Source organism: Planococcus citri, chromosome 5 (assembly GCF_950023065.1).
Source record: "Planococcus citri chromosome 5, ihPlaCitr1.1, whole genome shotgun sequence".
NCBI classification, from domain to species: Eukaryota; Metazoa; Arthropoda; class Insecta; order Hemiptera; family Pseudococcidae; genus Planococcus; species Planococcus citri.
In genome coordinates this window covers 7840613-7865294 of record NC_088681.1, presented here as the reverse complement: position 1 = coordinate 7865294, position 24682 = coordinate 7840613, and the positions used below count along the sequence as shown (strand labels likewise).

The following is a 24682-nucleotide window of genomic DNA, read 5'->3' as shown; positions in this document are numbered from 1 at the left end:
CAACAACGTATTTTTACCTTGACAATTTCTCGTTTTTTTTTTCATATGACTCAAGCCCACAGAATTTTGGTTAAAAATAGAATGGAAATAAATTCATGACGTATTCGAAATGATTGCAGACTGCTAAGTGTAAAAATATCGCAATTTTCACCAAGTTGTCTTGGATTTTCTCGTAGCCTTTTGTAACAATAAATTGCGATAAAACGGCAACAATTTGGTCGTAAATATGATGAAATATCGATTACATTAAACCTAAACGAGTGGAAAATATAGACTCGAATTAGTCAATCGAACTCGTATACGATTTTCTCGATACTTTCTGTCACCGTTTGCGAACTTCCAACTTTACTTACAGTCTGAGAAAATGTGTATAGTTTTAAACGCTTTCCTCGTCTTCGTCTTCGTCAAAGCATTTCGATCGAAATCCAAAATCTGTAACACAAAAGAAACATACGAAAAAATTAATAGTACCTAATTCGAGCAAAGAACCGAGAGTAAAATTGAAAACAGGGTGAAAGAGATAACCCAGAAACATGAACATAACCAGGGATCAATTTTCCAGAAAAAATAATAATAATTTCAAGCACATTGAAAGGTACTTGGCAATACGTAACATTTCCACCCATAAGAGGAAATTGTACTTATTAATATATTATCTAATTAACATAACATAGGTACCTATAACGTTTGATAACAACATTTTATTCGTAAAATATTACAGAAAAAAAACCTTATATTAAACAATATTGCACATTAATCAGTATAAGAAAGGAAAGAAGGAGAAAACAGACACACACAAGGATTGAAAACACAATATGAACACATATACGATAACACGAGTAATTATTTTACAGAGTCTGAAAGAGAAAAAGAAATAGGTAGAAGATATGGTACACGAAAAAATAACCAATATCATACTACGATCCGTCAGCAGTTTTATTCTTTTGATTTTCGTTCATTTCTTTAGTTCCTGAAAGAAAATTATGTGATGAAAATATTGCTATCTATTACGAGTTTTCAATTTTTATTTACGAATACGCTGAATTTGCGTAAGTAAGGTAATAATATGTAGGTCTAGATAGACGCTCGATTCAACTTACTTTGCGATGTTCGCTTTTGTCAAAATTTTACTGCTTATACCAAATTGTGATTGCGTATCTGAAATATGAATCAAGGTGTCGAATTACTTTTTTTTTCGATAATACGAACATGCATAAAATAAATTAAAGATTCTTAACTTATATTCAACTGAAATTGATTACAGTTCCTAATAGGTATTATGCCTTATCAAATTACCTAACTAAATTGCGAACTTGAATTATAGGTAGATAAAAATACATATTTAGGTACGCTGATTGATTAACAAAATTAAATCAATACATATACAGGATGTCCCAAAAGCAGTCCTTGATTGGCACTATTCGTTGAACCGAACGAAGACTTTTGGAAGACCCTTACCCATAAATTTAGATCAGCATCGAGTTATTGACATTTTAGGAGGTGTTTTTTCAATTTCGATACATAGCAGAAGGATAATTTTGATTGAGATCGTGAAAATCCACCAAAAAAATCAACATTTCTTGAATCTATCGACTTCGAGTCTTCGACTAGGTACCTCTAATTTTCGATTTCCATCATGAAACGTGATCGATGCTTTCACTTTCACAAAATTCGTTTTTGTTTTGATTTGGAAAAAAATTACGAATTTGCTCCCCTACCCCCCCCCCTTCCCCTTAGAAAAAATATCAACAAATAAAAAAATAATCATAATTTTTGTCGATTTTTTTCCGAATTAACACAAAGGCCAATTTGAAAAATCGATGATAATTTCGAACATATGATCCATGAATAAATACTCAATTTATGACGTATGATCGATTGATTTTCGACCATGATCGATCTTTGGTTATTGGAAGAATCATTTTTGAGGTTGAAATTAATGTTCCATTTCGACATGTGCGATCGAGTGAAATCAAAAATCTCAAATCAACCAATTTATTTAGGGGTTCGATTGATCAATTTTTGATCACGATTGATTTTTAATCTCGAATACGCCGAAATTCATTTCTTTTCACTTCGTACATTTTTGATAGATCAAATGAGATCATCAAAAATTGCAAATGAATCAATTTTAAGGGTTCGATTTATAAATTTCCGATCATAATTGATTTTTTATCCGAAATTTTTGATTTTGAATACGCTGAAATTGATTTTTTACTTCGTACATTGTTATTGCTGGTCTTAATTTATGAGATCAAAATGAATTAATTTTTCATCTTGGACTTCTGAAGTCGATTTTTCAGACTAAGATTGATTTTTTTTCGTTTAGAATGTGATTCATCATCATCAAAATGGGATCAAAAATCACAAATGAATAGATTTTTCATTTTTGAAATTCAATAAATCTATTTTCGATCAGAAGTACGAAATCGAAAATCATAAAGGAGTATAAAAACATCAATAATCGCATTGCAGGCATGAAATCCATTATTTAATTTTTTTTTAGTGACTTTAGTGACTGAAAAATAACAAAAAAGTGACCAAAAATTTGAGAAAAAGTGATCCAAATTTTGAGAAATGAGAGCAAAGTATACTATATTGATATATTGCAACCCCCTTCGAACTTTTTTTTTAGGGGGAGTTCTAAGGAACATTTCTAGCCCTTGTCCTAAAAAAAAAGTGGCTCTACTTACAAAATGGCGGCCATTTTGAGTGACAGGTCAACCAAAATCGCAGATTTTGCGTTCCAACGTAGCACTTGCACGAAATTTTTTAAACCGTACAAAGGTAGATCAAAAGATCAGTCAAAAATTTATCACCAGCCAAAATTTCAAGTGCTAAAGTGCCTTTTTCGATTTTTGGTGAATTTTTAAAAAATCAAATTTCGCCAAAAAATGAGGAAAAAAATCAAAATTTTACCAAACTGTTCTAGAAATCTGAAACTTGGAATATACCCTATTTTCGACACGCCAAATCGATTGGAAACTGTTCCAACCCGTTTTGAGCAGTTCTGGAGCCTCCAGCGGATTTTTGAAACTCGAAATTCCCACAAAATTTTATCAAATGGAGTTAGAAAGCTTAAATTCATGCCGCAAACTAATTTTGATACGACAAGAAGCCGACTCCAGCGACTTTTTGAAAATTACTGGAGCCTCCAGTAGATTTTTGAAACTTGAAATTTCCAAAAATTTCATCAAAAATGGAGTTGGAAAGCCGAAATTCATTCTGCAAACTAATTTCCATACGTTACGAAGTCGACTGCTGGTGGGTTTCAAGTCGTTTTAGAGCCTCCAGCGACTTTTTGAAAATTACTGGAATCTCCAGCAGATTTTTCGATTCTAGAAATTTCCTAAAATTTCATCAGATGGAGATGGAAACCCGAAACTCATTCCGCAAACTGATTTCAATACGCTACGAAGTCGACTGCTGCTGGAATTCAAGTCGTTTTGGAGCCTCCAGAGACTTTTTGAAAGGTTGTATGGCGTTTTTTGAAAAATTGAAATTTCCAAAAGTAACTGGAAGCTTCAAAACCATTTGAAACCACCATTGCAGTCGACTTCATATCGTATTGAATTTTGAAATTAGTTTTCGAAGTAAGTTTCAGCTTGCTGGAGGCTCCAAAATGACTTGAACCTACCTGAAGTCGTCTTCAGAGGGTGCTAAAATTGGACTGCAGAGTAAATTTCGGCTTTCCATCTCCATTTGATGAAATTTTCCAAAAATTTCAAGTTTCAAAAATTTACTGGAGGCTCCAGTAATTTTCAAAAAGTTGCTGGAGGCTTCAAAACGACTTGAAATCCACCCGCAGTTGATTTCGTAGCGCATTGAAATTAGTTTGCTGCTTTCCAGTTGCATTTGATGGAATTTTGAAGAAAATCCAAATTACAAAAATTCACTGGAGGATACTAGAATATTCAAAAAGTCGCTGGAGGCTCCAAAATAACTTGACCCCCCCCCCCTCCCGGCAGTCAACTTGATATCGTGTTGAATCGGAGTGCAGAGTAAATTTTGGATTTCCAGCTCTGTTTAGTGAAATTTTATGGGATTTTCAAGCATTGAAAAATCTGCTGGAGGCTCCAGTAATTTCCTGAAAAATCGGCGGAGGCTCCGAAACGACTTAAAATCTACCTAAAGTCAACTTCATAGCGTATTGAAATTAGTTTACAGAGTTTCAAAAATCTACTGGAAGCTATAAGAATTTTCAAAAAGTCGCTGGAGGCTCCAAAATGACTCGAACCCCTCCCCCCCCCCCGCAGTCAACTTTGATATCGTCTTGAATTGGAGTGCAGAGTAAATTTTGGATTTCCAGATTTGTCTGATGAAATTTTATGAGATTTTTCGAACATTGAAAAATCACCTGGAGGCTCCAGTAATTTCTGAAAAATCGCTGGAGGCTCCGAAACGACTTGAAATCTACCTAAAGTCGACTTCATTGCGTATTGAAATTAGTTTACAGAGTTTCAAAAATCTACTGGAAGCTCTAAGAATTTTCGAAAAGTCGCTGGAGGCTCCAAAATGACTCGAATCCACCTGCAGTCGACTTGATATCGTGTTTGAATCGGAGTGCAGAGTAAATTTCGGAATTCCAGCTCTGTTTGGTAAAATTTCACGGAAATTTCGAGCATTGAAAAATCTGCTGGAGGCTCCAGTGATTTCCAAAAACTCGCTGGGGGCTCCAAAACGACTTGAAATCCACCTGCAGTTGACTTTGTAGCGTATTGAAATTAGTTTGCAGAATAAATTTCGGCTTTTCAACTCCATTTTGGTTAAATTTTTCGGGAATTTTGAGTTTCAAAAATCTGCTGGAGGCTCCATAACTACTCAAAACAGTTTGAAATTTTTCCCTCATTTTTGGCCTAAATTTGATTTTCAAAAATTCACCAAAAATCGAAAAAAGCACTTTAGCACTTGAAATTCTGCACTTTTTTTTACACGACAAATCTTTTTTAAAAAAGGGCAATGCCACTTTTTTTGGCCATTTTTACCGAAATAGTGACAAAAGTGACTTGCAAGTGAATATAGTGACTGAGTCACTTTTTAAGTAACCGAATTTCATGCCTGCGTCGCATATATGATGACAAAACTGTACCAATTTAGGTACGATTTAAATTTTGAGCCGTCATTGGCGGTTTTTTTTCTCTCCTAATCACGTAGTTTATCACAACTAGTAACCAGTTAGCAGGCAATTAACCTCTGTAACCAGCCTACCTTGTTCTATAGGATGGCTGGACCTCATGTGGATTACTTCTATCGGACCAAAAGAACAACATTCTATCGAACATCGGATCGATATCAGCTGCGTGATTACGTTCGTCAACGGGGAAAATCCTCAACACGCCTCCATCCGTCTAGATAAACAAAAAAATAAGAAATCTTTCATCATTAAGAAAGATTACAGAAGATATTAACTTACACACATACTACTATATGACATAAGTAGGTATAAAATAAACGTATGAATATACATAATAATCCGTCCACCGTTCTCCTTCATCGTCGGCTAATAACGTAGCACGTAGCGTTCAAAAATGGTCTACGTGACTACGATAGCGTAACATATAATACGAAGGTCAGTAGCGGTAAAATTTTGAACTTTTCATCGACACGACGGTGTTTCAGGTGGAAATTAATTCCAACTGTGAGAAAATCCACCACCGTCGAGCTGAATTCGCAATATTTAGCCCTTCAGCTAAAAAATAATCCAGTAATCAAGCGATGATAGCGTACTAGAGTATAAATATAGACAATAGATGAGTACTTTGTTTATGTATATTGTATAGTTCATACCGAAGCGAATTAAAAATCGATTTCCGACCAATTACCTTTCTGTTCCAATCTTTATTCAAGTAATAAATAGCAGTAATTATGCGTCCATCTCCGTGAGGATTATCCACATGTTTAACGTAATGTGTTCCTTTACCCGGATAACAAGCCACCATAACCTGGAAAATCACACAAAAAAAACAGTAAAACACCAATCGAACAAAATAATACCTCTGATAGCTGGTAAAAAGTAATAAAAACCCAACGTCTACTCACCTTTGTTCTACCTTTAATTTGGTATTTTCCTAGTTTACCATTATTCGGTAGTTTACGAGCATTCATAACGATTTGATCGATATCGGAGACTAATTTACGTATATTAGGATACCTTTCGTCGTCTCCTCCAAGCCAAGCCATCAAGTCGCTTCTAACGATCTGATTTTTTTCATTATTCTTCACCAATCGTCCTTCTTGAAATATTCCCGAATTTTCCAACCGTAGTACCTCTTGGTAAACTGATTCTCCTCGATCTTGTCCTAAAAAGCTATCGATCACACATATACCGAAGTTGTTCATATCTCGAATGAAAACATCGCTCAGATCTTTCAAGAAAACATCTCTGCTACTGGTTTCCTCTTCGACTTTGCTGTTCTCTTGGTCGGTTTTAGTTTCGCGTTGAATGACTTTATCATCTTTGATAACTAGTCCGGACATTTGAAGGCTAAGTTCTGACTGCTGTTGGCTCTCTTTCGAAGACATTTTGCCACGACGTTATCTCAAAGGTCCAACATTGAACATTTATCGCGTAGGGTTCTTAGATCCAACGAGAGATACGTTCGAGTGTAATAACGAAGGCTGATTAGCTGCTCGATCATCAATTCTACTAGGTGAAGTGATTATAAAAACGCGAATCCATTATCAGCGCATTACTGATTGATACTGAGGATTCTGCGAGAATCTGTACACACTCATAGCCGTAACTCCATCGTGTTCGATTGTAATATCTCGGTGCAAACACTTTCGAAACCGATCAACGAATCGATTAAGATCTCGGTTCGATTCAACGACGAGTAAATTGCACTGGAAACTTTGACTTGTGATGGAGTTCTGTGTTCTTCTTGACACGACAGTTTGGTCGCGAAATTCACTTTGTACGACGAATTACAGGGGCATACGAACCTATAAAGACGAGTCTCTGAGAAAATATGGAAGTCAGATGTGAAAAATATATTATTAAAGTAACCTAACGAACAAAAGTACGAGCTTGATTGGTGTCAACGGTGTTCGGAGCTTCGAAGCCACTTTACTCTCTGATAAGCTCACCAACGTGCAATGTTTTTGTTTGGTTTGGGTGGAACATGGAAAGGAACTGAGCAACCCGAAGATGTACGAAAGTATCCGATCTGGACTTGGTATTTTTTCACTCTCGTACAAGTACAATTCGTAAGTCGTAAATACGAGAGACGAGAGTAAAAAAATACCAAGTCCAGAAGCTAAAATTGTGACTCAAAATGAGAAAGTCTTTTAAATATTCATTCTACCACTTACCACCCACAACACATCAACTTTCACCCAAAACAACCTGTACTTTGGTTCACCAATTCGCTACTGAAGACTAAAAAAATCATAAACATGTTTAATTAATTCAGTACAAAAAAATTTTAATTTCTCTCAAGGTAAAGATATCCTTACATAAAATTAAGCTACCTAAAGAATATTAACACGTACATTAAAACATTTATAAAGTCAACTAAAAATAATCGTAAAAATATGAACAGCAAACTTACTTAAAAATTTCTAATGACGAAAACTTTCGACCAAAAAAAATTTTGAACCACAAATAACATGGCCAAAAAAAAAAACCTAAACCTATATTGAAAAAAAAAACCTAATCTACAGAAGAATCAGAATCTTCTTCAAGTATTGTACTATCTTCGAAAGCTTTAACGGGTGATTTATCTTTACTACTAGTCCCCTGACTGGTTTTCTCTTCGTCAGAAGACTCGTGTGATTCCTCAGCTTCACCTTCGGCTTCATCATTCTCTTTGACCATTTCCTGAAACATAAGTATTACAATATTAGGCACAGGAAATTCGCACTGATACGCAAACGTAACTAAGAAACGAATAAATACGTTAACTTACGTTTAAAAGTTCGATCACATCGGTCGCCTCGGCTAGAGCTTGTTTCAACGTTGAATTTTCATCTTGCAATTTAGTTATTTTTTCATGTAAGGTGGAATTTTCATCTAACGCTTCGTGTAAAGCTACCAGCCTCTTTTCGGCCAACGTTTTCCAGTATATATCACTAGGATTTGAAGAAGTTAGATCTTCAGCGGTGATCTTTTTACACATTTCATTCGGTTCTTCGATAGGTTTCTTTTTCTCTTTCGTGAACTCTGGCAATTCGAATGATTTTGTTTTCTCTTTGATGGATTCGCTGATTTCCGGTACCTTTGCCTTTTCCTTCGTCGACTCGCCCAGTTCGGGCATACAAGGTGGAACTTTTAAAGCATCCCTGAACAATAATACACGGTTAGAGAGGTATAATATGTAGAATACGATTAGGAAAATAAACAGTGAGATACGAGACGCTTACCCGGTATCGTACGATATCTTGGTCTTCTTGACCAGATTCTCTTTATCGCCGCATGCTTCGGTTTTGATTCCAACAGTGAGCTTTTTGCCCTGACTGACTCCCGTCGTGGTGTTATTCATATCCTTAAAAACCTGCGAAAAAATTAGGTTAAAATGCGCCGGAAAGACATTGTTAGTAAAAGTAACATGGAGTTGATTATGCTTACCTCTTTGGTCTTGAGTTTTTCGGTTTTCATCATTCGATAATTTAACAATAGGATGGAATGTTGATAAAATATAAATAGAATTCAACCTGATAATACGAAAATCACGAAAATAAATTAAGATTACGAACGAAAGCGAGCGAAACGTCAAAATATCTCGAATTTTCAATGATTCAGATCAGATTTCTCAGTTTTGCGTAATGGAGGGAAAATGAAAACTCGGCGATCAAAACAATCAGCTGTGAAAAAGTCACAGATGAAATTTTCTAGATTGATTCTTTGATTTTGATTTATGATAACGATTTTTGGACAGTTCTAATTTAAAATGAAATTTTGAGTTTTTTTGTTTTTTTCATAATTAAAATTTTAAAAAATTCTAATTAAAATTCAAATCACATCAATTCACACTATTTTAGAAAATGGCAATAGCAAGAAATTCCATATGATCGTATAAAAAAAAAAGAAAAATCGACTCCAAAATTCGGTCAACTGTCGTCTTTCTCTTTTCATTTCAATGTTTTTTTTTATCCAACAAAATTCATCATAGCTCTTTGGGATTATTATGATTACAAAAAAAATTTCGATCAGTGAAAAATTTTGATTACTTTTATCAAATTTCTTTTCTTTTCAGAAACTTAATTCAATCAAAATTTAATTCAGTATTCCACTCTCCTATAATAATTCGATTTCAACCAGTTATGATAAATCAAAGTTGTTTCAATTCTAGTTAATATAATCAATAAATTCACCATTCGAAACAATGGCTGGAAAAACACCCAAGGGTAAAGTCGTCGTTGAAAACGATATCGAGAAAAACAGGGAGGATGGAAACTGGAACAGAGTAATCGAACTAGCAGATTTATTAATCAAACCGAAACGTAAGTCATCAAAAGATTAATCATCTCTCATCAACAATCAGCAGTGTTCACACCTCTTGACTATTTCAGCTCCCTTACACAGTTTCCTCGTTGGTGAAGCTAAACTCGAAAGTTACCTAGAGAATAATCCACCTTTAGAGAAGAATATCAGTAAAGCTCGAATCGGACTAGCCGAAGCCAAACATTACCTCTCTGAAGCTATAACCGAGCAAGGAGATAAAGTAATAAGCTCTCAGCGCTAGCTTTGAATCTATCGTCAATCTAATACACTTGGGTCGATTATATTTCAGTGTGGAGTAGCTCTCGATGGTCATTTATTACTTGGCAAGGTGCAATACGCCTTGGGAGACTACGAAGGAGCCTTAAAGCATTTCGACGAAGCTGATTTACAAGGTTTGACTGAGAAAACTCTGGCTCCTCGAAGTATTCGCATCATAGCCGAATCTTTCGCCATCAAAGGTAATATTTTCAAACTCGATGTGATCCCGATGCCTATTTCGAATGCTCTATAGATGATTTTTCCCCCACCAAAAGGTTTATGTTCGGAAAAAATGCCACCCCAGACGACTGCCAGAAACGCTCGTTTAGAATGGGTCGAACAAATCAAACACTGCTACGAAACTGCCAGCGATCTAGGTCTGCTGTATTTACAACAACAAGACAAACAACACAGTCTAAACGTAAACGCAATCGTTTCAACCGCAACTACCGGTTAGCACTTTGAGAAAATCGACGAGTTTATTTCACTATTGCCAATCTGAACTAATAATGTTCTGTCTGTAGGATCACATTCTCCACAACCGAGCAGTCATTCGGCGACGCATTTGAGCGTATTGATTGAAACCGCTATTCTAAGGACCCCTATTTTCTTAATCGAACACGGACAATTAACCGATGCAGTTACATTTTACAGGTTTCTTTTTCAAATACATTTACTTTCTCGTCGGTGATGTTTAAGGACGTTAGACATTTTACTGTGCTTTTTTAATTTTAGAAACATGTTGTCCGCTGTCGAAGCTCCAGGAGCGCATGTTCTTCGATTAACACTATGTCGTCAATTAGCTGAAATTTTATTACGTGGTATGGTCGGAAATGCGTACGTTCCTCCAGCAGGTACGTCTTCGTGATGAATTCTTGAGACATTTTTCCAAACTGCCTGTATACTTATTCGATCCTTTACTTTTAGATAACAAAAAAACACAAGCTACTCCGTGGAAACCTAACAAATACACTGGACTGAATATATTCTGCCCGCGGAACGAATACGAAGAAATCATTTTACTGCTTTTGATCAGGTACGTGGTTAACAACGATGATATTTCATAATTACGTTCACAACTTGTATAAAAAAGCTTACTCGAGTGAAATTTATATTCCTTATCTTCTTATCGTGTATCGGAGGCGTTCATTTCTTTAATTATTCACGTACCTCCAGACCTTGAATCTTTTTATAACTATTGTAATAAGGTTTTCTGTAAATAAGCGTAACCTTGACAAAAAAAAGAAAAATGCTACCGTATTTTTCTTTTTTATTTTATGTAAATAAGTGAATTTTTAATACTCGGAATTTTGTCGCGTAGTGAAGCCATGGCCGCTAAAAACGCTGTCCTGAGTCAGTCGCCGGAATTCAAAGACGCCAGATCGAGAGCCTTTACGAATGCTACCGTCGTTTATGATTTACTCACCGTGGCTTTAGTTCGTTGGAAACAGTTCTCATTATTACAAGAGGTTGGTATCATTCATCCTATACTTTGATTCTGAGTTTTCGTTCTTTCTAATTGAATTAATTTCCGTGTCCTGTCCTGTATTCAGTCTTTCGACAGAGCTATGAAGTTTTCCAGCGACGAAGCTCATATTTGGATGCAGCATGCTCTCTGTTTAGACGCTATAGGTCAATATAGTCGAGCTTTCGACATGATGAAGGAGGTAATTCGTTTGAAAAGTAACGAAGTCCAACCTAAACTGATCGCTGCTCGGATAGCTTATCATCATTTGAATAAAGTACGTGAAAATTTATTTCTATTGGTCAATTTTCGAGCAGAAAATTCTAAAAAAATGACTCGTTTCATGTGTACAGATCGACGAAGGATTGGAATTAAGCCAGAAGGCGTTAAACTGCGATATTTCGAATCCACATTTGCTCTCTAGATGCTACTTATACGTGGGTATCGGTGCTCATAGCAAAGCTGCGCTTCCACTGGTGAAATCTGCTCGCGATAAATACCACAGATTAGCTCACGATTCTTTTCTCAAGTCAGTACATCGAAATTATTCTATTCGAATCGTGGGTCAATCAACTCTAATTACTTTTTCATTATTTTCTAGAGCTCATCAGTTAGATACGAACGATCATCTGGCCAAGTATTACCTTGGTCTTCACGCCGCATTCCAGTATCAGATCTCCGAAGCTGTAATACACGTCAAAGCAGCTCTCAACTTGTATCCGGAGCATTTACCTTCGCTGCATTTAATGATCCTTTTGCTCACTGCTCAAAAACAAATGAAGGAGGCTTCGGAATTACTGGATTTCGCTTTGCAAGAATATCCGGATAGTATTTCTTTGCATTTTTTGAAAATTCATCTCGAATTACATTTGCAAAATAACGAAGTGAGTCGAATACACGAACGATGAAGTTTATTTATCTGTTTTCTTCGACCTCTCTAATCTTAACCATGTGTTTCAGACTGCTTTAATGATCGGTAAACGTATGCTATCTTTATGGAAAACCACCTCGAGCTCTCAAATCAGCTCGGATCATTCAGATAGCCGATTTCTTCCGGTGGAATTCTCAGATCGCGAATCAAGTACATTATTGAATAAATTGTGCATTAAAATCTACACAAATTTTAACCCCTAACTAATTAACGTTCAATTTACCCAGACTCGATGCACGCCACTCAAACCTTCTCCATAGCGAAAATAGATCAAGCCTTGTCCGACGTCGGAGCTTCGTCAATCAGCTCATCAATGAGAAAACCAACCAGTGGCCATAATACGTGGACTATGCAACATAAAATCTGGCTCTTATTGGCCGAAATATATCTAGAACAAGATCAATTAGCCGCTGCAACGAGCTGTTTGCAAGAAGCCATCAATATTTACTCGAATTCTCATTACATTATGTACATGGTCAGTGACACCACATAATTCAGTGTAAAGATGACTCGAATTGATTTTTCTAAATTGATTTTATTTTCACATACAGAAAGGAAGAATACACGAATACAAAAACGAATTCAACGAAGCCAGATTAGCGTACGGAGGAGCATTCTCGCTGAATCCTTGCCATTTGAAAAGCTTACAACATTTGGTTAGTATACAAAAAAAAATCACCCCCCCCCCCTCTTAAAAAAATTGGGAATTTGGCGAGAAATTTAAATAATTTGACGAAAATGTGTTTTGGAAAATGTTGACCCTAGAATTAGATCTGGATTTTTTTGGAATTTTTGAAAATGTCTCATCAATGTATCAAAATGTGTTCAAATTTTACAAAAAATTCGTATATTTTGACGAAAATGTTTTATGGAAATTTTCGACGAATTTTGGGGAAAAAATCAAAAATTTTCATCGAAACTTTTTTGAGCAGTTTTAAAAAATTTAAAATTTTAATCCATTTTGATGAGTCAGCATTTTTTTCAAAAACGCTCAAAGTCATGATCAATTTGTGCTCAAATTTTTTTTTAATCGCTCAAATCAAATTTACATTGAAATGTTAGTTTTTCTGTCAAAATTGTATCCCATTTTTATTGGTCACATGACGTCTTTAACGAAAATCTAGAAAATCATGGCCCCTTTTTGAACTCAAAATGCTTCAAAAATGCTCAAAAAACATTTACGTCAAAATATTTGAATTTTCTCTCGAATTTTTAACCTATTTTGATAGGTCAAGTGACACCTTTTCTAAAAATGACCCAATTTTGCACTCACAAGGCAACCTCTTGAGGTGTCCGCCTCCGATTTGAACGGGACCGCGATTTTTGGAAAGAGCATGTTCTAAAACCACCAAATCCAAATTTTCAGGTGCCCTAGTGCCCTAGTTTATTTTTCGATTGAAAATCCAAAATTGACTATTTAGGTGATTTATGCTTTTTTTGAAAAAGTACTTACTTGATCAGTAAAAATGTTCAAAATGAGTCCTAAACCTGATATTAACCCCCCAAATCCAAATTTCACCATTTCCAGCCATTCTGGAGCCTCCAGCGCTATTTTTCAATTTCTCCAGAATTTTGAATTTGCTCCAGAAAGCGTGAATATGAAGTTGGGCAGCTAAAAATTGAGTTGTGTGTTATGCTCGAACTGTTTAACGAATTTATTGAATTTATTCACATTTGAGCCGATTCTGGAGGGGACACCTCAAAAGTGGGTTTTTGACCAGCTTTTTTTCAAAATAAAATATCCAAAAACCAAAAATTCCTCGTTTGTGAGAAAATTTTCGAAATTAGCTGGAATCGCAGTATTTTGTCATGAACTAACCCCTAGAGGGTGAATTTCGCCATTTCCAGCTATTCTGGAGCCTCCAGTGCGATTTTTCAATTTCTCCAGAATTTTGAATTAGCTCCAGAAGGCGTGAATATGAAGTTGGGCAGCTAAAAATCGAGTTGTGTGTTATGCTCGAACTGTTTAACGAATTTATTCACATTTGAGCCGATTCTGGAGGGGACACCTCAAGAGTGGGTTTTTGACCAGTTTTTTCATAATAAAAATATCCAAAAATTGAAGGGAGGCCAAAGAAAGGCTGGAAATGGCAAAACTCGCTCTCGTGTAGTTAATTAATGACAAAATACAGCGATTCGCGCAAATTTCGAAAATTTTCTCACAAACGAGGAATTTTTGGTTTTTGGATATTTTATTTTGAAAAAAAGCTCGTCAAAAAACCACTCTTGAGGTGTCCGCTCCAGAATCTGCTCAAATGTGGATAAATTCGTTGAACAGGTCGAGTATAACACACAACTCGATTTTTAGCTGCCCAACTTCATATTCACGCCTTCTGGAGCAAATTCAAAATTCTGGAGAAATTGAAAAATAGCGCTGGAGGCTCCAGAATGGCTGGAAATGGCGAAATTTGGATTTGGGGGGTTAATATCAGGTTTAGGACTTCTTTTGAACATTTTTACTGATCAAGTAAGTACTTCTTCAAAAAAAAGCATAAATCACCAAATTTTGTCAATTTTGGATTTTCAAAAATTCGCCAAAAATCGAAAAATGAACAAGGGCACCTGAAAATTTGGATTTGGGGGTTTTAGAACATGCTCTTTCCAAAAATCGCGGTCCCGTTCAAATCGGAGGCGGACGCCTCAAGAGGTTCCCTTGTCAGAATTTTTAAAAAATGCTCTTGAAATGGGGTTTCAGAGTTCACCCTCCCCCCTCACCCTCCACTGTGCAATTCCAAAAATATAAAACAATCAAAATACATCTTTCCTCTTCAACTCTTCCTACTGAATTTTTCGACCCTCCAAAAACTCCCAGCCTAATTCTAATTCGATTTATATTTCAATTTTACACTATAATTCATTTTTTTCTTCAAATTGTCTCAGGGTTTGATGTGCCATTACACCGGAAATCAAAGATTAGCCGAGAAGATTCTTCGCTACGCTGCTAAACTAGATCCCTGGTCATCTCAAACTTGGTAAAATTATTTACTCGAAAATAATCCTCTCTCCAACAACCAAACATTAAGTCTCATTTTATCAATCCGTTTATTTTCAGGTACAATTTAGGCAAAGTTTTAGAATCGGCCGGAGAAGCTCAAAGTGCCACCGATTGTTTGGCTACTGCCCTACATACTGAAACTATTAGTCCGGTGCTGCCCTATAACACAATCCCTATCACTTTCGAGTGAAGTGTTTTCGATCAATGATTATTTAAATTGTTATATTAATATTCGTATTAGCGACGGGTTTTTTGGTATTCCGGTAAATTTGTGATAGGAGAGGGGTAAACGGGGTTAATATTTTCAAATACTCAATTATTATGTTGTACTACAAGAAAAAAAACGGATAAAATACTGGAAGTTTATAATAACTGCCTTCAAAGTCCATGATTTCTTTTCTAAGACTAAAAAGCTTCCATTCGAGTCAAAAAAAATAATAATACAGAACATATCCGTTGAATTATGTATAGTTTTACGTATATTATTACCTTTATATAGTTACCATATTGTAATTTATTTAAAATCTTTTTCTTTCCAATGTACTATTTATAAGGTATATTTATTTTAAACGTTTTTCGGATCCAATCCAAGTTGTTTCATTTGTACAACGATATCGAATAAGTAATCGTAACATTCGGTTCTGTAACAATTCCAGTACCATAAATTATTGTGAAATCATTTCATCTTTTTTCAATTGGGAAAGAATGTCACTCACTGTGTTTTAGCTTGCTGCCAAGTATCGCCCCAAATGTAAATACCGTGACGACGAACCAGTACAGCGCTGGTTTGAGGGTATTTTTCGATAGCTTCTGCCATACTTTGTTCTAGATCACATTCGTTACAGGTGTTTTCGATGATTGGTATAACGATTTCTTCGTCGTAATTGTAGTATCGGTTTAGGTGTTGGTTTCTTATACCCTGAGGGGAAAATTACCATCGAGAACGAATTTCAAGTTAAGCACAGGTCTTACTCTTAGATAGGAGTAAATAAAGGTAGTACGGTACCTTGATCATTTCGAAATGTGAAAGTCTAAATTCTTTGCCAGGGTATAGCAAGGTAACTAATACAGCTGTTTTGGAATGGGTATGGATGACAGCTCCAGCGTTACGAGCTGAAAAAAGTCATCAACGTAGTGTAACTCTCATCGTAGAATAATCAACGAATATGTGCTACCAATCAGTTTACCTTTGTAAGCACACATGAATAAAGGCGTACATTGACTCTTTTTCAGTTTCTTGGCAGCTGGCGGAGTCCTAATATCGGTACCGTTGATATCTTGGATGAATAAATCATCGTCAGTCATTCTCTCTTTTTGAACACCGGAAGGAGCGATGTATATTTCATCTCTGTAGCCATATTATATACGAATCATTGGTCAAATAGATTATAGATGACAGAACGAATCGACTGATTACTAACCCTTGTTTTATGCTGATTCCACCGCCGGTACCGGTCACCCAACCGAGTCCATAGAACAGTTTGCAAAGCTCGGGTATCAACACAGATGGATGCTCTTTGGGGTTCGCCTGAATAATAAATACTTTCAGAATGATTTTGTAAATTGAGATGAGATTTTTGAGTAACTTACGGTAGCAGAATCGCCGTTCGTTTGCGAAGACATTTTGATTGATACGATGACTTTTACGAGATGGGCAGAGGTTGAGTAGTGATTCGATCAAATCGGTTTGGAACAATGAATTTTATTCATAATTAGAATTAGCTATTTATTTAGTTGCTTGATATTTTTCTGTTTTTCATCGTTCGTATCGGTTTCTTATCAGTTTACAGAGAAGGAGCAGAAGGAGGAGTCGAAGGAGGAGCTACCAAAGTGTACAAACAAAATCTTATCAGATTCAAGACTAACAAGTATACTAACAAGATTTTTTTCAGAATTTATTTCGAATTCTCAGATCTACAAGTTTGAAAAATACAATGGAAATGATACTACCTAAAAAGAAGTAATAATGCCCTCGTTTCAAGAATTTGGCTCAGAAGTAAGTGAAAGTAGCACTCTTCAAGTGAAAGAAGACGAATTTCCATCGTTGAAAACTATCATCACTCATCAGAGTTGATTTTGTATCATTTATTTCAGGATACTGCTATGAAAAATGCCATCATTATACATCCCGGATCGTTGTACATTAGAATAGGACGAGCTTCCGACATTAATCCCGTTACTCTACTTCATGCTGTGGCTACAAAACGATACACCGGAGGAGCCAGCCATGTCGATTCTCTACTGCCGCAAGTTGTACTCAAAGTAAGATTTTCAAGAGCTCAAAATGTAGTTTAGTTCTTTTGTAACGTCGATCTTAATTCTATAGAATAAAGATGATCTCAAAGAAATCGAAGAATCGAGACTACAAGTGTCCAGATTTCTACAATCGCAGAATCAGTCATCAGGTAGAAGAAGATACGTAACACCTCCGCAGCAAATAGCAGCTTTCAATAGGTACATAAGCTTGTTAAAAAGTATTAATCGTCTCAGGATGATATTTAGTTCAACTGTTATTTTGTACTAGACGAGTCAGTGGTCAAGTTTTGAACGCATCCGGAGGAGAATGGTACCAAACCGATGATACCGTAGTGATAGGAGATGAAGTAAGGATACGATTATACACCTCTTGTACCACAGATGTATTATTATGTTAATTCGAGTACTTAGATTTTGAATCTAGATCCGCAATCCGATTACAACGTTCATTTCCCAATACGTCGAGGTGAATTAAATCTGCATAAAGGGATCGGTGGCAGTTTAATGAGCGTTTTAGAAAACCTGACGACTATTTGGTCGTACATTATTAGATTTCATTTGGGTATCGATGCTAAAGACTTCAAAGTAAGCATTTCGTTCAGTACACGATGAAATAACGATAATCGTTTAATATTTAGACGTTGTTTTAGGATTTCAAATGTGTTCTTGTAATTCCCGATGTATTTAATCGAAGTCACGCTCGCGAACTGATGAATTTATTGCTTCGTTCGATGAAATTCGGATCATGTTTCTTGCTCCAAGTGAGTTCGAATTCGTCATTCGTCGTATCCCAAGTTGAAATACCACGTTAAAATAATTTATTCTACTCGACAGGATCACGTCGCTGCCACTTTCGGTGCAGGGCTAAGTTACGCTTGTGTAGTAGACGTTGGTCACGAAAAAACCTCCATTAGCTGCGTCGAAGACGGTATCTCGTTACCGAACACCAGAGTTAAAATGGGCTACGGTGGAGCCGATATAACCCAAACGTTTCACTGGCTGTTGCAAAAGTGCGCTTTCCCATATTCCGAGTGTGATCCTACGAAATTACGATTGGACGCGTATCTGATGCAGAAACTGAAGCATGATTTTTGTCACGTGCATCTGGATGTTTGCGGATGTTACGAGAAAACCTTCGTGATACGACAGCCAAAGAAATCCGTCCAACGGTATACGATTCAAGTACGTTCTGTTGGATTGGATCTTTCACCATAATCATATTAGTCCGGCATAATACGACAATAGGAGTAATTGCACCCCTCCCCCCCCGACGATCCTCCGGGACAACTTTTTTCTTAAAGAGGACATCCTGAGGAACATTTTAAAGCAAACTTGCCCAAAAAAAAGTTGGCCTTACTTACAAAATGGCGGCCATTTTGATTGACAGGTCAGCCGAAATCGCAGGTTTTGCGTTTCAGAATAGGCTTGCACGAAATTTTTCAAACTTTACAAAGGTAGATCGAAAGATCATGCAAAAATTCATCACCTGCAAAATTTCAAGTGCTGAAGTGCGTTTTTCGATTTTTGGTGAATTTTTGAAAATCAAATTTAGGCCAAAAATGAGGGAAAAAATCAAAATTTTATCAAATTGACCAAGAAATCTAAAATTTGGGATATACTCTATTTTCGACATGCCAAATCGATTGGAAACGGTTTCAACCCGTTTTGAGCAGTTCTGGAGCCTCCAGCAGATTTTTGAAACCCGAAATTCCCACAAAATGCCATAAAGTTAGAGTTGTAAAGCTGAAATTTATTCTAAAAACTAATTGCAATACGCTACGAAGTACTGCAGGTGAATTTCAAGTCGTTTTGAAGCCTCCAGTGACTTTTTGAAAATTCCTAAAGCCTCCAGCAGATGTTTGAAACTTTCAATTTTCACAAAATTTCATCAAAATGGAGATGGAAAGCTGAAATTTACTCTACACTCCAATTTTAACACCCTCTGAAGACGACTTCAGGTGGGTTCAAGTCAGTTTAGAGGCTCCAGCGACTTTTTCGAAAATTACTGGAGCCTCCAGTAGATTTTTGAAACTTGAAATTTCCCCAACATTAATTTATCAAATAGATTTGGCTAGCTGAAATTTACTTCGCAGACTACATTGTGGTTTCAAATGGTTTTGAAGCTTCCAGCTACTTTTAGGAAACTTCAATTTTCCAAAAAAACGTAATACAACCTTTCAAAAAGTCGCTGGAGGCTCCAAAACGACTTGAAATCCACCAGCAGTCAACTTCGTAGCGTATTGAAATTAGTTTGCAGAATAAATTTCCACTCTCCATCTCAGTTTGGTGAAATTTTGTGAAAATTTCAGAGGCTCCAGTAATTTTCAAAAAAGTCACTGGAGGCTCTAAAATGACTTGAACCCACCTAAAGTCGTTTTCAGAGGGTGTTAAAATTGGAGTGTAGAGTAAATTTCAGCTTTCCATCTCCATTTTGATGAAATTTTGTGAAAATTTAAAGTCTCAAACGTCTGCTGGAGGCTTCAGAAATTTTCAAAAAGTCACTGGAGGCTCCAAAACGACTTGACATTCACCTGCAGTACTTCGTAGCGTATTGAAATTAGTTTTTACAATAAATTTCTGCTTTACAACTCTAATTTGATGAAATCTTGTGAAAATTTAAAGTTTTAAACATCTGCTGGAGGCTTCAGGAATTTTCAAAACGTCACTGGAGGCTCCAAAACGACTTGAAATTCACCTGCAGTACTTCGTAGCGTATTGAAATTAGTTTTTAGAATAAATTTCAGCTTTACAACTCTAATTTGATGGAATTTTGTGGAAATTTTGAGTTTCAAAAATCTGCTGGAGGCTTCAGAACTGCTGAAAACGTGTTGAAACCGTTTCCAATCGATTTGGCATGTCGAAAATAGAGTATATCCCGAATTTCTGATTTCTTGGTCAATTTGGTAAAATTTTGATTTTTTCCCTCATTTTTGGCCTAAATTTGATTTTCAAAAATTCACCAAAAATCGAAAAACGCACTTTAGCACTTGAAATTTTGACAGGTGATAAATTTTTGCATGATCTTTCGATCTACCTTTGTAAAGTTTGAAAAATTTCGTGCAAGTCCTATTTTGAAACGCAAAATCTGCGATTTCGACTGACCTGTCAATCAAAATGGCCGCCATTTTTCAAGTAAACCCAACTTTTTTTGGGGCAAGTTTGCTTTAAAATGTTCCTTAGGATGTCCTCTTTAAGTAAAAAGTTGTCCCGGAGGATCGGCAGGGGAGTGCAATTACTCCTATTGTCATATGCCGGACTATATTGATGTTGTTGTCCAACATAACGAATTTTTAAATTTAATCAGGTCGGAGACGAATGTATCATAGCAGTGTTATCCGTATTCCATCCCGAATTACTCGGTATCACCGGTCCAAAATCAGTTACTACTCAGACTCGAACCCAGTCTCATTTCGAAGACCCATTAGATGCGGAATACTTGAGAGAAACTAGTGTAAGTTCCAATCATGAAGTCTTCTTACATCAGATTGAATCTTTTATATTTAATTCTTCTTCGTTTATTTTCAGCGAAGAGGTACAAAAGAATCTCTAGAAGGTATGACCGGTGAAACGTTACCGGATAGTGGCTCGTTAACTACCCAGATTACCGGAGAAGATGACCTAGCGGTTGAAACCATCGCCGAAGGGTGCTCTCAACAGACTACTTCTACTTCCGAATTTTTAAACGCTGAAAATAATCATCCTGTTGGTTTAGACGTTGCAATTGTACGATGTATTGAAAGATATGGTAAATAACATCATCATTGGTTGATATTTTTCGATGTGTTTATCTTCGTTAATCTTTTATTTTACTCATCTTAGGTAACGAAGAACAGAGACGTAAATTTTATTCATCCATTTTAGTCATCGGTGGTGGTATCAAGTTCCCTGGTATTACCGAATTCCTAGAGAATAAATTATCGAAATTAATTTCACCTCCTCATCAAACTGGTTAGTTCTTTTTTATAACGTGTATTTCGGTTCTCATTCTATGTATATTTTTTGCTGATTGGATTTATTTTTATATTTTTTAATATCATTGGAATTGAGATAATTTTTTTCCCCCGTAGAAATGGTCGAAGTGATCATGTCATCGAAAGAAATCGATTCGGAAAATACCGCTTGGAAAGGTGCTGCTATTATGGCAACGTTGGAATCAGCTCAAGAACTCTGGATACAAGCTCAAGAATGGGAAAAATACGGAGTCAAACTGCTACGTGAAAAATCTGTATTTATTTGGTAATGAAGACTGTATAAGCACAACAGTGTTCTTCGATTCACCATGACCTATTCATACATACTATTTGAACCTTTTTCGCGAATTTTTTGTACAGAAATTTTAAAATTTTATATTCATTACAAATAAATTAAAACGACCAGTTCCTTTTAAAATGAAAATACACTCACAAATAACTCAGGTCTATTATAAATAGTAGCACCAAAATATTATTTTTACTTCAATCTGATGTCTCCGATGCATACAATCCAAACCCATCAAACTTCTTCTTGAAAACTGCTACTTCTTCTGAAGTTGGAAAATACCATTCAATAAATCTACCTAGTTCACTATACAAAACTCTTAAACTACTTTCTGTGTAAGATTCACAATCCCAAAGAAGACTCCCTTGTTTACGAATAATGTTCCGAACAATATCATCCAAGCATAATTTTCGTTTAAATTGCATAATTTTATCATCGCTTCCCAAACACCATCGTATAAAAGAAGGGAATTCTTCGCAAAGAAAACCACGTGTTGAAAGATTCTGAAACGCAGGTACAAAGTGACCCTCTTTAAAATCTACGGCAGCTTGTTCGGATATCGCTAGCATATCGACAAATTTCATCAAATTTTCAAACCAACCCTGATCCAGGCATTGGACCAAAATTTGGACGGTTCCAGAGGTAAAAAGGAAGTGATTTTTGTACTCGGCAGCAAGTTTGTCATCATCGAAAGTATCATCGATGAATTTGATAAATGAAGGTATACTCTCAGTAATATTATACCAATCCAAACGATCTATATCGTCAGGGACTGTGTCTGAGAACATACTTATTCATATGGTTTTTCAATATTTTCAGCTGTACATCTTTAATGGTTTTTTTCTTCACGCAGCAGAAACACAGAAATTCGTTCAACTCTGAAAAACGCGACGTTAGTAGATACCTCGAGCATTCCTCTTTAATATTTTCATAACTAGAAAGTTGATTTTTTTTGAACTGGGTAATTTCAGCATCATTCTTCAAGCATAAATTCGTGAATTGTTGCAGATCATTGGTGTTCGTTGCGAGTAACAAAATGCGCCAATTTTTCATCCAAAAAGTGTTTCTAATTTCAAACGAACAGTCGGTTAGAATCGCAAATAAAAAATAATTCCTTCGATCATCCATATAACACAGTGATCCGGTCAATTCAAATAAAGTCTCTTCAAGTAGAACATGCGGTATTACAGATTTTTTCAAATGATTCGGAGTACTATTCCATAACTCGTTAAAAAAGCACCGGTCATTATTTAGGCCCAATGAATTACGAGTATGTTGTCTCAAAATTTCTCGAGCCATGCAAATAAAGCTGCTTTCGCTCACTTTATTATTAATAAATTTCCACGCTGCTAAAAAGCAAGGCCTTCCTGCAGTTATTCCACATTCTCTATCATAATTGTCGCACAGTAAAGTTTCCATCCAATCGTCATTTCTGCCTGCTACGAGTCTATCAATTTCTTCATCACTCAGTTTTGTGAGTACATATCTACAGAATATATGCTTCTGATTTTCAAGCAAGTAAATCGTGTTTTCCATTCGTGTTGCAGCATTATTATTTGAGCGATTCCAAAAATATTCCACAGCTGACCAGTTATTCGCCTCGAGAACTCGAATTAGTCTGTCATCGATAGTCGAATAATCTTGATCTAGTGGAGGTATCTTGTACAACTGATTTCTTAGGCGGCAGATCCAGTAATACGACAGCGAACGATTGTAAAAATTAAGGTCATTTAAATTAATAGTAATATCCATCACAGATGGCCAAATTTCTAGAATATCATTCTCAAAGCAGTACTCGCAAGCGATCTTGAATTTTACTTCTTTGCTGACTTCGTTACAACAAAGTGCTCGTTTCGCTGTTCTGCTGTAATGAATGGTGCCGTCAAAATCGCAAATAAACTCGTCAAATACGTCCAAGATGTCTTCGAGCCAACCGCGAAACGAATATTGAATTTCCTCGGTGTATTTTTCCACCAAGGGAAGAAGTGCTGATGGCAAATGAGGAGCCAAACTGTCTAACGGGATTTTCTCACGGAAATCTATTTTATCCATAGAATTATTCGAACGATGGTTACTGATTTTTTCACGGCATAAGTTCGCCGCTACAGCGATACATGCGAGTTGTTTCAGAGCTGGTGGAGTTGGATAAACAAGATCGTAAACGTTTCTTTGGGCTACATTCATTCCGAAATCTTGCAAATGTCAATGTTAATGGAAGATCTATGTAGGTATATCTGAAATTGAAAGAATTGAGACTGAGTTAATCATTACCTAATGATACAGAAACCGAACGGTGAGACATTGGATTCCCCCGTTAAACTAATGTATCTAGGTATAGGTAAGATTTTGTCTTTTTTTTTTTTTACACAAATTATTGGCAGATTTAAAATTCACAACTTACCAAAATCTGTCAGGGTAGTAAATACATTAGATAGGTACCTACCTTATAATGAAGGATTTCGGATTTTACTGAGCTCAATTTCATTTAATTTTAAAGATCTATTCTGTCGTAGTAGGTCCATAAATTGGTTCAGAGTCGAGGTACGAAAAATAAACCATTTTTAAACAGCGTGCACAACGTGCATAATTTTACGGAAACTCAAGAAACGAAACGATGCGAACATTTCAACGTTTATTAACATAATAACTAATGTCGTACAATTGATTATTCGGTGAGCTTTACTCAAAGCTAAAAAGCTTACAACAAGTTTTAGTACAAATACGTTAACTCTAGTAAAGTAACAGAAACCGTAACTAAACGTTACATAACATAAGTACCTACCGACTAAATACATACAGGGTGCCCAGAAATATCCAGTACCCCTAAGAAAGTTTTTCATTAAAAAATAAAAATATAGGTTGGCAACGTGAAATAGATGCATATGATTGGTGAAATGTTATCTCTCCAGTCCAACAACCAATCATGTGCTATCATTATTATCATTCACTGTGACCAACCAAAGTATTTTAGTAGAAAACTTTTTTAGGGGTGCTCGATATTTCTGGACACCCTGTATTTTTAATTTTAATTTAGGTAGGTATACCTTTCAATTGAAAATTGTTTGGTTTTTCACTCGG

The 24682-nt window shown here is 35.9% G+C and overlaps 6 protein-coding genes across 6 annotated transcripts; 2 read left to right on the top strand and 4 right to left on the bottom strand.

Annotated features, from left to right (window-relative positions):
* Positions 1-681: 681 nt before the first annotated feature.
* LOC135847687 (egl nine homolog 1-like) lies at positions 682-7256 on the bottom strand. The gene is made up of 5 exons (XM_065367345.1): positions 6040-7256; positions 5823-5942; positions 5209-5348; positions 1101-1158; positions 682-970 (listed from the first exon to the last, which is right to left on the bottom strand). The coding sequence occupies exons 1-4, from the start codon at positions 6520-6522 to the stop codon at positions 1128-1130; spliced, it is 774 nt and encodes a 257-aa protein (XP_065223417.1). The 5' UTR covers positions 6523-7256; the 3' UTR covers positions 682-970; positions 1101-1127.
* Positions 7257-7398: 142 nt separating this feature from the next.
* Positions 7399-8882, bottom strand: LOC135847688 (geminin-like). The gene is made up of 4 exons (XM_065367346.1): positions 8567-8882; positions 8362-8492; positions 7908-8280; positions 7399-7819 (listed from the first exon to the last, which is right to left on the bottom strand). The coding sequence occupies exons 1-4, from the start codon at positions 8597-8599 to the stop codon at positions 7652-7654; spliced, it is 705 nt and encodes a 234-aa protein (XP_065223418.1). The 5' UTR covers positions 8600-8882; the 3' UTR covers positions 7399-7651.
* A 186-nt stretch (positions 8883-9068) lies between these two features.
* On the top strand, positions 9069-15770 carry Ttc7 (tetratricopeptide repeat domain 7). Its single transcript, XM_065367342.1, has 16 exons — positions 9069-9441; positions 9511-9662; positions 9732-9900; positions 9976-10152; positions 10225-10354; positions 10436-10554; positions 10628-10736; positions 11022-11169; positions 11254-11442; positions 11519-11694; positions 11767-12049; positions 12126-12246; positions 12324-12571; positions 12648-12752; positions 14977-15068; positions 15149-15770. Exons 1-16 carry the CDS (start codon positions 9324-9326, stop codon positions 15279-15281), a joined length of 2469 nt encoding a protein of 822 aa, XP_065223414.1. The 5' UTR covers positions 9069-9323; the 3' UTR covers positions 15282-15770.
* LOC135847689 (methylthioribulose-1-phosphate dehydratase) lies at positions 15544-16861 on the bottom strand. The gene is made up of 6 exons (XM_065367347.1): positions 16682-16861; positions 16513-16619; positions 16279-16439; positions 16098-16204; positions 15808-16010; positions 15544-15732 (listed from the first exon to the last, which is right to left on the bottom strand). The coding sequence occupies exons 1-6, from the start codon at positions 16712-16714 to the stop codon at positions 15657-15659; spliced, it is 687 nt and encodes a 228-aa protein (XP_065223419.1). The 5' UTR covers positions 16715-16861; the 3' UTR covers positions 15544-15656.
* A 61-nt stretch (positions 16862-16922) lies between these two features.
* Arp8 (Actin-related protein 8) lies at positions 16923-21758 on the top strand. The gene is made up of 11 exons (XM_065367343.1): positions 16923-17087; positions 17186-17353; positions 17418-17545; positions 17616-17694; positions 17759-17932; positions 17998-18108; positions 18182-18529; positions 20652-20798; positions 20873-21092; positions 21167-21295; positions 21415-21758. Exons 1-11 carry the CDS (start codon positions 17058-17060, stop codon positions 21585-21587), a joined length of 1707 nt encoding a protein of 568 aa, XP_065223415.1. The 5' UTR covers positions 16923-17057; the 3' UTR covers positions 21588-21758.
* On the bottom strand, positions 21561-24264 carry LOC135847686 (uncharacterized). The gene is made up of 2 exons (XM_065367344.1): positions 24048-24264; positions 21561-23838 (listed from the first exon to the last, which is right to left on the bottom strand). The coding sequence occupies exon 2, from the start codon at positions 23786-23788 to the stop codon at positions 22370-22372; it is 1419 nt and encodes a 472-aa protein (XP_065223416.1). The 5' UTR covers positions 23789-23838; positions 24048-24264; the 3' UTR covers positions 21561-22369.
* Positions 24265-24682: the final 418 nt, after the last annotated feature.